This window comes from Saccoglossus kowalevskii, chromosome 11 (genome assembly GCF_978046115.1).
Source record: "Saccoglossus kowalevskii chromosome 11, keSacKowa6.1, whole genome shotgun sequence".
Lineage (NCBI taxonomy): Eukaryota > Metazoa > Hemichordata > Enteropneusta > Harrimaniidae > Saccoglossus > Saccoglossus kowalevskii.
Genome location: NC_140651.1, coordinates 9,236,836 through 9,256,444, shown reverse-complemented (window position 1 = coordinate 9,256,444; position 19,609 = coordinate 9,236,836). Strand labels below are relative to the sequence as shown.

General features: G+C 37.1%; 1 protein-coding gene across 1 annotated transcript; it reads right to left on the bottom strand.

The window, feature by feature from the left end:
- Positions 1-10,336: 10,336 nt before the first annotated feature.
- Positions 10,337-12,526, bottom strand: LOC102809403 (kin of IRRE-like protein 1). The gene has a single exon (XM_006815430.3). It carries the CDS (start codon positions 12,337-12,339, stop codon positions 10,909-10,911), a length of 1,431 nt encoding a protein of 476 aa, XP_006815493.2. The 5' UTR covers positions 12,340-12,526; the 3' UTR covers positions 10,337-10,908.
- Between the last annotated feature and the right edge of the window lie 7,083 nt (positions 12,527-19,609).

Sequence of the window (19,609 nt, the reverse complement as noted above, 5' to 3'; positions counted from 1 at the left end):
TTGTTAGTCAACCAGTAAAACCCACTTAATTTAAATGTCTCATATAAGATATTGGCGAGATGGACAAAATTTAGTTTGATACTCTCTACACACAGTGAATTAAAGAGCGGTGGTCGTCGCCCCGCGCATGTGCGATATTTGTGTTGATAAACATTGATTTTCCCACAATCCAATGCGCGCATGTGCGATATTTGTGTTGAAAAACATTGATTATCCCACAATCCAATGCGCTTTTCTAATAGAAATAACGAGCGCAAGTTTTGACCTGGGCGTGATGTGCACTAATTACCGCTGGCGACTCCTTCGATACCTTCCAATTACTAAAAGAATTACTTAATTAAAGCTTGGTAACGTCTCAGTCTGTACTCATTGCTCTGCGCCACAGACAAAGTCGCCATCTTTGTTGATATGATCCCAATATCTCGCGCATCCGTGGCGCGACGACCACCGCCATTTAACCGTCATTCTAGTAACAGATAATACTGGGTTTTTCATAATCGAAATATGCGCATATTAAGTCTTATTGGTTCTTCACATGTATGTTGTCTCATTTGTTACAGCGTTTTGTGCCGATAGTTCACCCGAGGTTATATTTATGCATAATTAATTAGGACACCAGACACATGACTCGTCACGTGTTACCTAATTCCTGACCCCTAAGTGGCTAACACCAGTTGGTGTATAGATTTTAATCTCGGTAATTATCGTTGAATTGAAACTATGCATAAATGATTTGGTCATATGATAGGACACGGCTTAGTCTCAATTACTGCTCCCATCTGGTACTTTTCCCGTGATATGACTTTCATTTCATTTCCAAACATTTTATTTTCATTATTAATGAGGTCAAGTGACATTCACTTTTCACTGTTCGTATTGGGTGGCATTCTTCTTTTAGTAATACAGTATTGGGTGTCGCTTTGACAAGAGAGTTGTCACTCCCAGTAATTTATATTAATTCTTGATTTTAGCTCCTGATTCAAGAAATTTGATATTTTACGGTTTTGAAAACAAATGAGAAATGTGGCACCTTGAAGTTCAACCTTTCAATAATTCAAATTTATTTTTCAAGAATTTAGACAAAAACTTAACACGTACTACTTCAGGCAACCCAACCACTAACCAGTCACTCTCACTTATCTGATCGCATTGCGGTTACCATGGTCACCGTCGTGATGCTGATCTTGATTTGACACATGTGTTTGGGGGCGCTGTTGAGCAAATTTGTTTTTTGTTGTTGTGATTGCAGTTCGGTTTACCGTCGGTCAAAGTCCCTAATGAACTTAGTCAGTCTGTTTTTAAAGTTCTGTACTATTTATAAAATCTTTTTTCGAGTCATTGTTATGGTTGCTATGTTTACATTGTAATTTCTTGTGTACTAGTATCACACCTCAGTGGGTGGGATAACCTTACTTCATTTACCGTCATTATGTTTACGGTTGAGCAATGGGTATAAATACGCCATGACCCTAATATGAAGTGCACCCGCCGCGTGTCATGAACAGTTTGCCGGACCGATTGTGTACTGCAGTGCACGTACATCAGGCAGTATTAAAGCTATTTGTAATTCGTAACGTCATTACGTGTCATCAACAGTGAGTACAAACGTACACATTAGACGCACGATGATGATGTCGATATCTACATCCGGGTTATGAGATGCCCATTCTGTAATTTGCATATGACCGGACCACAACTTGAGCATAACGCACACAGTGAACACAAGCGACGGAATGTAGCTATTGAACACCATAGTTCAATAATGACCACACCCTTGACTTATATGACTAAGTAGACAATAGCGAAAACGACAATAGGTTTGGGTATGCTATCTGACATTTAGACAAACGAAGTTGTATATCAAACTGACACTGATAGAAACGGCCAGTCATCGCGCAACGATGATCGACAATAGTTGCCCACCTTGACGTTGACATGGAATATTGTCCATATAACAAGTTCGCCGCACTTAGTATATGAGAATCGGCTAGTTCATGATTTACGACAAGGTGTGTTTTTGTTCTGCCCTCGCATTGTACTGAATGTATAATCATGCAAGTGATTGATGGCGGGGGAACTGAACCCAATCTGCCGCCGTGTCATCCCACCTGTCAAGTTGTGCCATCCTCTCTTCACTCACTCACACGTCAGTATTCGTAGTCAGATATTCCTTATAAAAAGACGCTGTCTAAAACGTCTGGTTGTTTGGCATAATTACACTGCGATTAAATAGCCACCATTTTCAGTACGTCGTATTTACCTGGTAATATCAGCTATTTATACAATATAATACCCCTAGTTTGTGTATTCGGCACATACGGTACGTGATGATGCTGTGAAAACGACACATTCAGAAATCCATTAGCAATGCTATCCAATACACTCGCCCTACATTGAAACACGCTAAAGGAAATAGCGCAAACTATATTAATACGTGCGAAGGTTACGTTAAATTTCCATCAAACTGTTGTGTTTCATAATCCCACTATTTTGATATTGCTTCGTGTACAACCTTATTAAAGTGAAAAACGGCTTGATAAATTGTTGGAGGAAATAATAAATAAGTTGAAATTAAATACTCGTACACCAAATAATAATTCTTAACTCCAAAGTATACACTCTAAAGTGTAATAAAACTAGTGACTAGTCACATTATTTAAATTGTACGATATAAGTTTCAAGGTGTTTCATTGTACTTATCTTCGATTTAAACATATATATGTATTATGTCAAACGTGCATGTGTATTATGTCAAATGTGCATATGTATTATGTCAAACATAGATGTGCCAGTGTATTACGTCAACATGAAAATGTATTATGTAAAACGTGCCTATGTAGTATGTAAAACGTAAGTGGGCAGAGCGTTGTGTCGCGGATGCGGACTCCGTGATCATACGAAATAATACTGATTGACATTTTCTTTTACCGGCATTATTCTACTACAAGGAACGCTCTATTTGTTAAGTTTCATGTTTGTCCCTTTTGGAACAAGAGCGTTTATTGACCAAAACCGTCAGTTATCTGCGCATGCGTAATATGCTTTCCCAAATATGGCGTTGCATTATACAAACTGTGCAACAGAAAAAGCAAGAGAGCTAAGTAAATCAACCATGAAGCTGCGACACAAGCTGATTAATAGTACCAAGAAAATGAAAAAAAAATATTGATGAAGTTGTATTGATAACTTGAGGAACGGAAGATCACGTGAATGCATTAAAGTCATTCGCTACGCTTTAATAGTCACAGCAAATAGGCATTTGCAGCTTAATCCTGTACGACATCCAACATAACACTTCACTGCAAAGAATGAGTGTCATTGAAGAAGAGGATACAAGAATGTGAACTTGAGCTTCGGTGGACTAAATCCAATCTGCTTATTACATCGCTATTATCAAAATATATTAAAATATATATTTAATTTGACATGTGTTCCAATAATAAAAAATGCAGCCAACAAAGTAGGTATTCATCTATACACAATTTCCTTTAGAGAAATATTAGTAAAAAGCAGTCGTTGTAGGACTCCTCTAGCTTCATGGCGCTAGTAATCGCATCGGTGCGGCCCTGATCGCGGTATATAACGGATAACATGCATGATCGAATATTTACACATACCATCTGTACAAGTAAAAATCAACGACAATTGCAGCAACACATTTAACTGAACACGTCTAGCAGCGGATTAACAGCGATAATTCAAATAGCTGAGAAATATAATAGAATTAACGAATTTCACTTGCAATCACGTATTGTGTTCGCTAAAGTTTGCGATAGTTAACAGCTAAGAGAATTGGCGTCAATATAAGAGAAGTATTCACGCCTCGCTAGCTGAATTATATTCGCAGGTACAATACAATGACCGGTATGTAATGTGTGAGCTCGTGGGAATCTTAATCACATAAAATAAATTGTTCAACACAGCGTGGTAAAGTGGTGACGTCACTTAAAAGGGGATGAGAATGTAGAGGAGGGTAGGGCCGAGTAGTGGCAAGTCCTTCATCTTAAATATTAGCCCTGGGCTACGCGATAAAAGAATCTCCGACGACAGTGTTTGTTTCGAGTACAATGAAAGTTGTTTGTATGACAACTACGTCGAAGTAGGGGTCGCTTGGCGTCGGTCAGTTGGCACTCTATTCATGTACTGCTTGTATTATTCTGTTTATAAACTTAACTTTGACATTAGAAGTGTCCGCATGTCGCAAACCCAAATAAGCTTAGTCCAAGAGCACTACGTGGTGAGTGAAAGGGCTGTGCTATAAACCCTGGGAAATGCTTGCGAAATATTTTGGTAGTACTACCAACATGCTATGTTTGTTAGTATCTGGTAATTGTTCAATAAATTCAATTTATTGTGACGCCATCAAAGTTTTGCGTGAGGGATACCGCATTACAGCAATGTATAAGTTACTGGTAGACGTATGTTTAGTGTATTCCACTATAATACTAATTTACTTGCAAGAGTGTCCCTCATTGGATACAATTCCGTAACATCTGACTACCGAGCCAATCAAAAAGCTCATAGTATGTGAGTTAAAATTTACTTACAATAAAGTCTCTTATTTGATACCAGTCCGTAACATCTGACTACCAAGCCAATCAAAAAGCTCATAGTACGTTAGTTGGAATTTATTTAAAACAGTGTACCTTATTGGATACCAGTCCGTAACATCTGACTACCAAGCCAATCAAAAAGCTCATAGTACGTTAGTTGGAATTTATTTAAAACAGTGTACCTTATTGGATACCAATCCGTAACATCTGACTACCGAGCCAATCAAAAAGCTCATAGTATGTGAGTTAAAATTTACTTACAATAAAGTCTCTTATTGGATACCAGTCCGTAACATCTGACTACCAAGCCAATCAAAAAGCTCATAGTACGTTAGTTGGAATTTATTTAAAACAGTGTACCTTATTGGATACCAGTCCGTAACATCTGACAACCAAGCCAATCAAAAAGCTCATAGTACGTTAGTTGGAATTTATTTAAAACAGTGTACCTTATTGGATACCAGTCCGTAACATCTGACTACCAAGCCAATCAAAAAGCTCATAGTACGTTAGTTGGAATTTATTTAAAACAGTGTACCTTATTGGATACCAATCCGTAACATCTGACTACCGAGCCAATCAAAAAGCTCATAGTATGTGAGTTAAAATTTACTTACAATAAAGTCTCTTATTGGATACCAGTCCGTAACATCTGACTACCAAGCCAATCAAAAAGCTCATAGTACGTTAGTTGGAATTTATTTAAAACAGTGTACCTTATTGGATACCAGTCCGTAACATCTGACTACCAAGCCAATCAAAAAGCTCATAGTACGTTAGTTGGAATTTATTTAAAACAGTGTACCTTATTGGATACCAGTCCGTAACATCTGACTACCAAGCCAATCAAAAAGCTCATAGTACGTTAGTTGGAATTTATTTAAAACAGTGTACCTTATTGGATACCAATCCGTAACATCTGATTACCGAGCCAATCAAAAAGCTCATAGTATGTGAGTTAAAATTTACTTACAATAAAGTCTCTTATTGGATACCAGTCCGTAACATCTGACTACCAAGCCAATCAAAAAGCTCATAGTACGTTAGTTGGAATTTATTTAAAACAGTGTACCTTATTGGATACCAGTCCGTAACATCTGACTACCGAGCCAATCAAAAAGCTCATAGTATGTGAGTTAAAATTTACTTACAATAAAGTCTCTTATTGGATACCAGTCCGTAACATCTGACTACCAAGCCAATCAAAAAGCTCATAGTACGTTAGTTGGAATTTATTTAAAACAGTGTACCTTATTGGATACCAATCCGTAACATCAGACTACCAAGCCAACTATATACCATATGTTGTGTTAGTGAGAATTTACTTACAGGGGTTTATTTTTTTGCGCCGTGAATAATAATCACTCGTAATAAAAATTAATAGCATACCTTCTTTGAATAATGATGATAACCGCGGTGCTGAATGAAAAACTGAAAACCACCTAGCCAACAAATGTTTATTTCGTCGTTATAATATATTCCAGTGTCTCATAAACACCAGCCAAGATCACGTGTGCCGTCCACAGTCCGCATGCGAAGCACGCACTGTGATTGCGAAAGGTGTACAGTACACCCACACACTAGATAGAAGCATTGACGATAAAGAGGCTATTACACAATATAGGAGACGTGATGTCGCACAGCGATTTACTTTACCTCGCCATGTATCGAAATACCAAAATCTCTCGTAAATACGATGTTTATATCAGGGTAATAAACATATGGGAATACACATCATCCATTTAAAATATGGTACCCGTATCATTCCGAACGTTTACCATAGACAAAATTGGTCTATATTGAAACTGAACAAATCCTTGCATTTAAAAAAAAAACATTTGTGCTAACCAAGTATAATTTTAATAAATTATATACATCGTGTATCCTTGTAAATGACGGTTTCTTGTTTTGATAAACGTCAATCACAGTAATTGCAGCGATTCAATTTTACAACTGTGATTCAGACAATCAGGATGCCGTAAACTGGGCATGAAATTGGGTGTTTTGTTGCGGGGGCGGTAATAGCTCTTTGATAGTCACGATAAAACACGATAAAACAATTCTACTCTAAACTTTGTCTTTTTGTGTGAAACTCGCTCACTCTTACTCAACTTTGTATTAATGCGCGGCACATTTTATTTGCATTACACGGATTTTGAATTCAACTAACGAATCAATACCTGCATCATGATACCAAACCTCCATTCCAAAAATATACACGTTCTAACGTGGCGCGTAGCGTGGTGTGAACGCAGGGAAATGGGGTTCAAGTATTCGTGTTCATGTATTTGGTTGGAAGCATTTGTTCAACATTTGCTCCAGGAAGCTACTTCATTTCTGGTCTGGTCGATCTTTAACCCTAATCGTACCAAATTTCCGCAAATTTTATGGGATTGGTAAAATTAGGGTTAGAACCCATTAAACAATTTTAAGGATTTTTAACCGATTTCTGAAAAATTCGTGTTTACAGTTGCACAGTTTAGCCTCAAACCGACTTTTCTGCACGTTGTGGAGCATTCCCGATAAATCATACGAACTGAGTACCTTCGCCCAGGTTTTGAACTAACATTATTATTATGGATTCATGGAATCTTTTCTCCCTGTCCATATTTCAACATATAGTATACTAGACAGAATTTTATACATCGAAAAAAAAAGTCTACAAACAAGCTGCTCTGTGATTGGATGTCAATGTCAGAGTTTGCTAGCCAATCAGGCTCAATCTTGTGAATAACTTCACATCTATACTATGTTATGCCGAAGGCGACAAAACAATTGCGTATCACACTCGATTCCCAAGATCTTTTCGGGTATGATTTAGTTTGCAACTGTGGCAGCGCTAGATAAGTACCTCGTCCTCACGGCGGTACGAGCGAAATGCAAATCAGCATAATACATAGTATGGGTCAAACAGTCATCGTGAGTCACGTGTTTGGAGGAGCAAACGTGATTTGCTAACCTCTATTTAAAATGAATAAACACAACGAACATTTACAAATCAGCTGTAAGAATATCTTGTATTTTCAAACTGTTATACAGTATTGTATATAAAAAAAGATTATTTATAGGTAGAAAAATTAATATTAATATTTAGTCATGTAAATTATTCAATGCTAAAATTACAATTTGACAATTCAATTCAATAAAATACAATATATTATCTTTTTGAACAAATTAAAAATAATATTGAAATAACATATTTGCGTGATGACCCAAAATTATAAGCTGCTGGTAGCAATGTGCAACATACTGTTGGAACACCTCCTTTAACACCTTGTTGAGTAATGTGCTTACAGTCGCGCAATAATGTTCACGCGAGAAATCGGTCTAAACTATTTTTTACCCATAGTGCAATATTAAAAATGGCCACCAAACAACACAAAAATATATAAATATTTTCTAACCCTCAATTCAATTCCTTGTGGAGAAAAATGCTTTCTGAGAAACACACTGTTGTTGTTTTTTCAACACAAACGCCATTAAATATGTGATTTATGGACAATACTTCGTTGAGGTATGACGTGTCTCTTGTATTGTCGGGGTGAATGAACGATTAAACACGATGGGAACGCCGGTAAATTGGAAGTATAAGCTGGCACAGTGAATTAATCCCAAACTACCTGCGGGGTGTTATAACACACAGTACCATCTTTTTAAAACGAAAATTCAAACACCCACAGTTTCCATACAAGACACTATTTGAAACCAATTTCTTCCTAACAGTAAAGCATTGTGTAGATCGGAAATGTGTCGCATTCCAAACGACTAATTTGGGCAAACAGTTTGCTGTGACCCGACGAGTCACCTGTTGAATAAAAGACGACCTGGGGCGTATGATTTTTTGGGCACTTTCTAGGGAAGCGTCACGCATTCCTTAACACGGCACAATAAAGCCATTACATTATATATACAACGTTACATGGTCTAAACTCTATAGTGGTTAAAAAAAAGAAACGCTGATGCCGATTGGCTGGAGAAGAGGGTGTCAATAACAACATAAAATGCACTCAATATTATGCGTTTAACCCCCCCCCCCCCACCACCACCACCACCACCACCACCACCAACGACTTAAAGAGCAACACTGTACATACAAATCTGAAAATCCCCTGGCTGTCATGGCAGATTATATATTTTAAATCTCATTAACAATCTGTTTTGGAGTATATTATATGCGAGAATTAAAATAAATAAATATTATATATGTACACTGGAAATATATTTCACATCGGCGATACAAAAAACAAATCGAATATCGCCGTACATACATACTGTGTATCATACCTGCAACTTAATTAACTAAAACACGTAAAGTGACGTCAAATCCTGACATTATTCCGGATTTTCACTCTATTGTGTTCAATCGATTTAAACTGCATTTGTATGTACACGTACCGAACAACAAAACGTCCCCCGGTGAATAGGAACACGCTTGGCTAAACGATCTGCAGACATAGCATCACTTGCTTGGTTGGAGTCATTTAAATACGCCACTGATTGCCGGTGATTTCCTTTACAGTGACATTTCATCTGATCACAGTGCACCTGCTCTGGGATGGCCACTAACGCCGGATTGGATTTTGAGTGGAGCTTTTGTCAGTCACTCCGACTTTATTTAACTCAACAAATTAAATTTCAATGCATTTAAAAGCCAAATACTCGATATGAAAGCCCGCCTTTCAAAATAGGATATGATGGCATGATTAAAGAAAACAACCCATAGACTAGTACCACTTAGATTCAGGTCACAGTTTGTATAGATGACATAAAACGAAGTAAATTGGGAGCAGTGTTGCATTGTCCCCAGAGCCGGACTGTAAGGGCTTCATTATTCCATCTTACGCTAACTGAATGTCCATGAAATATATAAATCTGGTTTATTGGTGTAAAATATGCCGAACACATCGAAAATCTAGGAAGTGTCACTTCTTGCAAATTATTATGCACAATATAATCTGCTATTTTTGGAAGCACAATAGTGGTTATTTCGTAGTATGGGGCAAGATATTTATAGCATGTCCTGACAATGTACAATGGGGTACTAATGACGTCAGACATCGTAGAAGATTGCGAAATAAAATGTTTGTTATGATAGGACGAACAATACCTATCAAAAAAATAGTAACACAAAAGAACGAAACTCGTGAGAAAGTTTACAAAAATCTAATATTATATATTATTTGATTTAATCAATATATACTGTATTGTCGTTTTTAATTAGTATTATTAATTTTATACTTTATAGATATGTTTTGTTACATTCGTATTTATTGAAACTCTCGCGCAAAATCCATTTTTTTTTATAAAAATGTTTTGCATTCTTTTAAACTTCACCTTACACTAACGTTTTTTTATTTATTTTTATGGGTTAAAATACGCAGGCTGACCTTTGCATATCATTACCAAACAGTCAGATGCATGTATAGGTTTCACACCACAATTATAATTTGTATCAAGGTTAAAGGTCACAAAGTGCAATGTCCTCTATTTTGAACTCAACTTATTTGCAAGGGAATGTATATTTAAAACTGGTTTATTAAATATGATGCGAGGATAACTAAGTCATGTGTGTTTGGAATCGGAAAACAGTCAACTCAGCTCGGTCATCGTTTTTAATATAGCCATGATTACTAGTGTGGTTTCGTCGGTTTCGTTTTGTTACTTCCAACTCGTTTACTGTTGGATTTTATAAACCCGGGCAGATATCTCATACTATCGATTCTATTCGCTTGTGACTACACTGGAAATTTAATTGCAGTATGGTACATATACATCATGGATACTTGTATTACGTTGTGTGTTTACTTTATATCCAACTGTGGTTTGTGGTTTTATACATGTACGGGTGAATGGCGATGTCTCACATCGACCTCGCCCATTCTAATACATTGCTTTGAGCTGAGTTACTATCTTTACCCTTTGTTCCAACGACGTTTTTTAACATTATGTTCGAACTTTTAAAAGACTGATTCACTGAGAGCAAAGGCGTCAATAATACGTTGCATTTTTTGTTTTGCTTGATCTCCCCGGGCCGTGCTTTTGAGGGCATTTACGGTTCACTGCGTGCAAACAGTGGCGTTGGTTGACTTGGATATTTTGGGAGTGTATGAAGTAGTTGTGAGTTGTTAATGGTTGAAATTCCACGCAGTATTGGGTTTTACACCCTGAAAAAAATTAACAATGATCGATACGTGAGCTCAACCACTGATACCATACTGAGGGGGTATATAAATACAGCGCGGATATCATATTACTTAAGTATTCGAATAAAAAGAAAACACTTGCGCATTACCCATCCCAATATGAATCCGATTCTTGACCAAAATAATACAAAAAATTACAAAATGACACCTCGTCAATCAATTTCCTTTGGTGTACCGTTGGGTTCGGGATCAGGGTTGACATCGTAACTGCCGCTGTGTAGTCCGACGTCGTCGTCGCCGATATCAAGATTCTTGTACGTTTTCCGTATTTCGGTATCTAGCCGGCGATTACCGGGAGGGGTCGAGTATGCGTTGTTGTTTGGCAACGAGTTCGGCCGCCTTTCGTTCATTTCCAACGTGGTATTTGAATCCACTTCGGTGCTGTTGTCGAACGTGGCATTGGAACGTCCGTGGCGAAGGTAATCGGAGCTCTCAGGTCCGTATCCTGTAGACCGTAAATTTGGTAAATTGGTGGCGTTACCTGGCGGTGGGCGTCGCCGGTGGTCACGGTCACGTCTGCAGTCGCATAAACAGTACCACACAGTCCAAATGAGCAGTATGATGACCAATGCCCCGCATATACACCCAACTATTATAGGCCCAAGTGTTTCCATAGTTAGGGTCGTACCCCGTACATACATGAGTGTATATGCACTCTGAGTACCCAACTCATTGGTGACTTCGCACGTAATACGAACTCTACTGTCCTCCATTACTACACTGGGGATAACCAAAACTCTACCTTTATCTTCGAAAGCAAAATGATTAAATCTGTGGTGTGAGTATGTTTGGTCGATCTCGGTGGCGCCAAATAGCCACCGGTATGCGAACATCGTCGGATTGCCATCGGCTATGCAGGTGAAACGTGCAGTGTCTTGTTGCGGGTATTGTGGTTCCACGGGATCGATGGTCACACGGGGTGCATAACGAACGTCGAGTACTATCGAACACGATTCGTTATTAACAGATGCATAACATATGTATTCCACACCGTGATCTTCGTACTTCGCATGGATATCGTACTCAACAGATGAGTATTCCTCCGTTCGGTACAGCGTGCCGATAACTGGACGCCCCCTGTAATTCCATGACAGTGTGTTATTAGGGTTGCCTGACACACAGTAGGCCGTCTCTGTTTTACCCTCGTCGATTGAATTTCTCGGCGACAGAAAACATTGCGGAAACGTCGTCTCCTCGGGTCGAACGACTTCCAGTCTCACGGGGTCTGATCGTGTCGTTGTCCCCATGTCGTACACGGCGCACTGGTAAGATTTGTCGTCACTAGCGTCGGTGTTCTCCACTTTTAGGTCGTATTGTCCACCCGCGGCTCCACCGAGTATACTGTACTTATCAGTGGTGTTCCTGTTCGTCGCCAGCGTGATCTGCTCACCTCCCGGGAATATTTGCCAAAACACACTAAAACTTGGACTTTCGTTGCCGGAAATGGCCACCGTACACTCAATGATCGCAGTCTTCCCCGCCAGCACAGTGGTGGGTTTGGGTGTGACCATAAACGGGTATGCACCAGCACACAGTCTGCTGCTAATCAGAAGAACAGTCAGCGAAAGTACTTTCAGCACCATTTTGATAGTCGGTTGTCAATTGGTATGTTTGGGGGGTATGGTAGCAGCAACAGCGTGCATTACATGGTTCGGTCTACTTCCCAAATATCAGACGTGGCCACTGACACCACGGTTAGCCATTTTGGATCGCACCGTTTTAGCAGTACCACACTCGAATATTTGTTGTGCTACCCACATTGTCAGACAAGAGAATGATCACAGTGAATGGGGTTCCCCGCTGTCGCCGCCAACAGTGAAAGCGCCCTCTATGGTTCGTTTTTGTAATAGATATTTAGCATTATGAAAAAAACTATTGAATATGGTTGTGCCGCAACTCCCGAAATATACATCTCTGTATTTTTCAAATTACACATATTTGATGAAATTATATATTTTTTAATCCAAAGACCAGATAAAAAATACTCGGGTTGTTGGCGATTGGCTCGCTGCCAACTACTTACAATTACGTGCACACAACAACAGCGTGGTGTTAAAACCAAACACACCGCTTATAGACATGTTGTTAACATGAATGTTCAATACAGAGTACTAGTGCACTCTCTGATATCGTTAAAGCCGTTTTCGGTGTAACACTATGGAATTAGATCAAGTTTATACAACACAGAATTCCTCGACTTCCACGCCATCTTCATCAGTTTGTTCATGATCCTCTTAAAAAACGACCGTCACTGCGTTATACCCCAATCGCCAAGCGACTTAGCTAAGAAATATATGGCCTCTAACTTCTTCTTGGTGGCACCAACCAAAAAAATCATTCCGCTCAACTCTTTATATATAGAGCATTTCCTTTGGTCTGGGTTAAGGGGATATCTTGTCTTGTTTTTAGTATTTAGACTCACTTACATTCAAATTACGTCGCGAAACAAACGACAGATTTCGAGTGTCTACAAAGTATAGAGCGGTGTCCCATTATCCCATGATGCAATCCAAGGAAATGAAGTCTTCTCTTTTATCATTTCAAAAATATTTATATTTTAATGGAAAACAAAATAAAAGACTGACCCAGAGAGCACATTCCACAGACAATGTTAATTGTATCTATGGTGAAACCAACAACTCATTAATGATTCGTCTTCCAATCACCGTCTTGTGTTAACATAATTTAAAGGGCGGTTGTCGTCGCGCCACGCATGCGCGAGATATATGGTCTCATATAAACACATATGGCGACTTTTGATGTTGCGCAGATCAACGAGTACAAACTGAGACGTTACCAAGCTTTAATTAATTAGTGCAAGTCGTGCCCAGGCCAAACCTTATATTTGTGATTCCCATTAGAAGAGCGCACTGGATTGTGGGGAAATCAATGTTTATCAACACAAATGTCGCACATGCACGGCGCAACGACTACTCTTTAATTTATTCACAATTAAACTTCTAAAACCCAGTGCGAAACTCGCTGCGATTTCGAAGAGTTAAGCTTGTGCTTATCGGAAGATTTAAAATCACTACGTGTGGATTATTTCCTGGTTAAAAATAGGGAACAGAAACAGAACGGCTTTGTCCCAGTCGCAGGATAAGTCAATATAAATTACGTTCCCAAATAAAAAAAGAGAAGAGGACATAAAAATACCCGAAAAGAACAATCCATTTCTATGTAGAAACTCGCCAGTAATTGGTTTCAATTCAATGAACATACGCCTCCATCAAACCTTGTTGGGTTTGGGAAGTGGTGGTTTATGTTCCATTCAGTTATATGAGCCAGTTTCAAAAGAAAGTGGCACTTCTTGCTCCCTCAACGAAGCGTGACTTGTTTTATTATGCGATGTGTTATTTTAGCTAAAGTCACGGCATGCCGCCCTTGTGGTCGTTGGAGAATTCTTTTTTATGCCAGCAGTCAACTAAGCAAATAATTTAGGTAAGAAGTAAAATTTAAACAAATTAATAAAATTTGTTAAACAAAATAAAAACAAAAGAAATTCCTAATACTTCTTGATTATTGACATATGACGGGTGCTACGTGTGAAGATGGTACCACTTCTCGATACTAGTACCCGATGGTACTTCTCGGCTATGATTTTATCATGTAATGTAATAGTAGTTATGTCAGTAATATGTAACAATCGACGCCAAAATATAAATATAATATATTGAATTAAATCAGTTTACAGCAACTCATTTATCGACTAAGTTTTTGATTCCCCCATTTACTACTATGTCAAATGAAAAATTGAATTAACGCGTGAAAAACATTATCCATCGACCATTTTCTAGTAAAAGTGTTTTTAAATTGTTGCAAATATATAGTATAGTTTAGTACGATTTTACTTACATTGTTAAGAATAAGACTAATGACAAACTTTTCTACACTCAAGATATTATCAATATCCTAGCTTTATAGATTTAAATTTGTGATTGTGGAAGATATAATATTCAACGTTTCGGAATTTCATTATTTGGGAGCAAATTGTGCCCCTACCTATCGATTTATTATTTTTATGAAGCATAATTTCTAAATGAATTACTGTAAAATACGAATATACTTTTTTTCCTATATTTTACATTCAACTTGTCAAAAATCATTGAAAATAAATTCCATACAAGACACCCAAAATATCTTTTCAGCAGAAATTAATTCCAGCTAAAATAAAGTATTCTACAGTACCAGTAGTTAAAAACAAAGTACAACAAACTTGGTGATTTCATATTCAGATATGATGATGATATATTGTCCATCGACAATTCCAATTTTGGTGATTATGTTTCAATGATATATCAGTTTAACTTAAGATTAATGATATTACAGGATTTGCTTCATATTTAGATCTGCGCCACGAATTTTTCTTTCTAACCCAGCTTTCTCCCAAACTATGCGACAGAGTGATGTTAATTTTACCACCATCAATTTTCTCACTTTTACACTTTTGCGCTTATCCACGGAGTATATACATTTCCCAGCCTATCCTCGGGAGCGGACATCCAGGCATTTTCACCACCTGGCAACCCTCGCGGTGAAAACAAAGGCCAAACACTCGCAGAAAACTGTACTTTGGGATGGTTGTTGAGACTCCCCTGAACTATGTAACAAGATTACTCCTTCGTATGTAACATATATAAATTTGGTTGTTCAGGATTACTTCAAAGTTGAGTTTGTGTTGTTTTCTTGAATTTTCAACCACAGCAGCACGCACAGAACCCATAGAAATGCATGTACAGTGATGCGCGTCTTAGCAACGTGGAACGTTTCTTTCCAAGAAGTACTGCCCTCTTCCGTCCAAGCTATCAAACCAAGGAATTTGTAAAGATCGAATAGCCCTAATATTCAATGTGTTTTTATCGCAGGTATAATAAGTTCTATAACATGAGTGATATATGATAACACTGTTACACAGATGGTCTCAGATGACATAGATGTCACATGTCTGATGTATAACAGGTTTCTCACAAAAACAAAACAATTGATCATAGCTTAGAGTGATATATGGCGGCTGTCTCTTATGGAGCAGGATGTACTCACTCTTACATCACTTCGTGATCATAAATCCCGAGTTCCATGTATGGTTCTGTCAATCATTTGACCATGCCTGTGTAATTTGGATGTAGTTCTTTTGTGTTCATAGTTTATGGGTATGTCATTTTCACTTTTCAAATTGTTAGCCTTAAATTTTAGGAATTTAGCGACTGCAAACCAACTGGTTTTGTATCAACGGTCTGATACATTTAGAATGAATTGTCAGCTGGGTGACCATCTTAATATTGTCAATGTCAGAGTAGTTGAATCGACTTCACTTGTTAGACTTCAACATATGTGATGATACTGTCTACTATTTGATTTAAAAAAAACTTGTGTACCGCAGCAGTAATTTGCCAAAACATAACATTTGATCAACGCCATATATTGTCTAAAACTGATATGAAAATGAACAAAATAGTGCCACGTGTTGCAGTGTATCCATGCTGCATTTTCATTCGCTTCAATACCGGGCCGCAAAAACAGCGCATCACTCATGAAAATAAATTCCATACTCCATAAATTTCAGAACGAGGCCATGTCGTTCTGTTATATTATTTATTTAAATTGAAGGTGTAAAATGACCATACTTTATAATGTCCGGGGTGTTTAATTGCAGCGCATACAATGTAGAGACTGAGGAAGACATATTTGTCGATGAAAATATTTCATAATAAATTGTAAATACAGTTATAAAATTAAATTAAAAGATTCATTTAAAATAATTATAAAACAAATAAAATCGGACGCAATATCAAAAGAAATATACAACCATAATAAAACCAGCCTCGCACTATTTATAAACATAATTGATATGTACGCGAATCAGAGGCTGAACCAAATATTTGATATATTTTGTTTGATTCAGTCTCATAATAAACATACCATTAAAGCCTTGATTTATAAAATAATCTAGTTGTGTCGGATATACCCTCTAACACAGATGGTTGAAATTTTGTCTGTGATGTAGCTGGGTATATAGAATCATAATGTTGTTATGATTTTGGTCCTTTATTTGCTATATTCTAAGACAATTTTGTCTATTTCAAGATTGCACCAATCGTTTTTACGTAGAAGGAGTATTGTCGGTGTATTATTAGTTCTTATTGTAGAATGAAATGGGATGAAGTCATGTCTATGCAAAAATCTTTATGGTGAAATAAAGCACATGCTGATCAGAAGAGATGGACAATAACCACAGTTACAATTTATTTATTTATTTATTTATTTATTTATTTATTTATTTATTTATTTATTTATTTATTTATTTATTTATTTATTTATTTATTTATTTATTTATTTATTTATTTATTTATTTATTTATTTATTTATTTATTTATTTATTTATTTATTTATTTATTTATTTATTTATTTATTTATTTTTATGAGCTGTATGTCAGAAGAGATATTTTTTTTTTAAATTAGTGATATGGTTACGAGGGTGAATTGGTGGTCATTCTCACATCTTTTGGCAACGTATTCCACAAGGTTACATTTAGAGTTGTTTTGTTGATCTGGATTAACTAGCTCTGGTTGACATCCTGTGAGATTTTTCATCATAGAAAGTGAAGAACTTCTGTATATTGAGATTAGTTATAAAATATAACACCAAATAATAACTTTACGGCATGATAATGATTATAATTCACACAACGCGAAGGTAAGCAATAGAGGGCGCTATCTCATGCGTACATGATTCTTCCAAAATTCTATGGGGAGACAATCACTTTCGGTTGCTTTAGACGCGACCAATGAACTCAGAACAGAACACACGTTTTGAACAGACAGGTATATCAAGAAATGAGTCACTGTGTACATTAAAATCTAGATGAAATATTGGCTTAATAACCGTGTCCTACAAAAGTCCGTGCATTTCAATATATTTGGCAGACATTCAGTTTTGCATTTAGTCTTCACAAACGAACACCCCTTTCTGTAGTTTTGTATTTCGAATGGTCTAGGTTTTTATTTGATTCTTTGTTTTTCTGTATTTTAGTCTTTAACTGGATTCAATTGTTTTAGCCTTGTTCTCGTGTATTCTTTATTGTAATATTTTTTAACTTGACCTGTCGGATATATTTGTTAATTCATCCATGTCCACATTGTATTGTTTAATTCAATATAAACATATTAGTTACAATTTTGCAAACATTTCACGTCAAGTTGGAATATAACTGTATAATGGTCAGGAAGATTTGACACTGGTAAATCAAGAATATTCCCACTTCTGTGTGTACAAAAATGTTCAAACTTCACCTATGGGAGATGCCGAGATCAGTGAGTTGCTGACTTGCGCCATCAATGCTGAGTGCGTCTGAAACTATTGTTTTTAGTGTCAAATCACCCGTCCAATATGACTATAAGATGGTATGCTCATACTCCTGTTTTTATTTAAACATCCGAGTGTATATAACATGATAGTTGCGTTACTTTCACCACTGTAAATAATACAGAGCCCCACTCAAACATATGTAAACTCGTACATAACACTCTCGGTAATTCGAGTCAAGACGCCCTCGCCTTACTAGTCGTGGTTGTCGCATCAAAACACAACTGATTAAAAGTCAACTGTAATAATTCAGAACACGTTCAGATGAGGATTCACCTCATGACAGAATCACTAAAGTCACATATTTACAAACCAAATGAGTGTGGCTACGCTCAGGTTGAAACCTAACGCAGCTGAAAATAATTCATCAACTGTACGTAGTACAGTGGTGTGTGTGTACGCTCCACATCAGGTAGGCATAGGTGCATTTCACATCAGTCGATTGCTTATCAGAGTGTGCAAGAGTACATTATTGGATTTACACAGATGGCGACGTATAATAGTCAGATCCGTGTGCTCGTCCTTACTTCAGTGGCCATAGATAATCATGGTATTCTTGTCTCAACGAGTAAGCCAAGTATCTCCCATCGATCTTCCAAATATACAAATAAATCAGATTTGACGTAGCCCATTACATACAATTCGGAAATTTATAATTCAGAATGTTCTTTTCTAACGTAGACATATATTATTTTATTTACAGGGTCTGAAGCACGTTACCATTTGATGAAGACGCCCTCTGTCAATGATTAGACAGCTACAATAATAGTGAAGGGGCGCTATAAAGTCACACGTGATTACAACTGAAATGAATACATTTCATGAGTTTTTTAAAAATCACCAAGTTGCATTATATTAATGTCCTGGGGTGTCTAGGGTAAATAATTGAAGAATTCGTATATGGCATAAACCATGTCAAAATATTTGTATCATAATCTGCCCTTGAAAAACCGAGTAGCCCGATATGGATGTTTTTCGTGATCCTCGCAGGAAAACATTCACCTGGGTGTCATGGATTTATTCAACCAACGATCCATCCATATTGGTATTAAAGGACACATGTGTTCCATGTAATTAACATCTGAGGCCAAATTTCAAGTTGTGGGTGTACTTTCTAAAGAAAATTACGATAAATGTTTCTTTGAAGGGTTACTTGAAGTCATGTTAATTTTTAGCCAATCGTTATTACTGGGTGGTAACTGCACTGAATAGCTTTGTATTACTGTACAGATCTAGCTGAATGTTGCATTTTTCTGATGACGACCTATATATTGTCCACAGTGTGTTTGCCCTGTCGATGACATCAGTGAGGAGTTGAAAAAAAATTGATAAAGTTAAATCCAACCATATGCTAATGATGGGCTAGTAGCCAATTGTCTGTAAAGTTCTGTGATATTCGTTTAAAAAATATTTCATTCTCCGTGTATTATATTAATTTTATATTTTTCTTGCTATGAGTGGAATCCAGATCAAGTGAAACTAGTTCATGT

Bases quoted from the DNA above. Each gene is read 5' to 3' on its own strand.
- LOC102809403 (XM_006815430.3), bottom strand. From the start codon at position 12,339: ATGGTGCTGAAAGTACTTTCGCTGACTGTTCTTCTGATTAGCAGCAGA.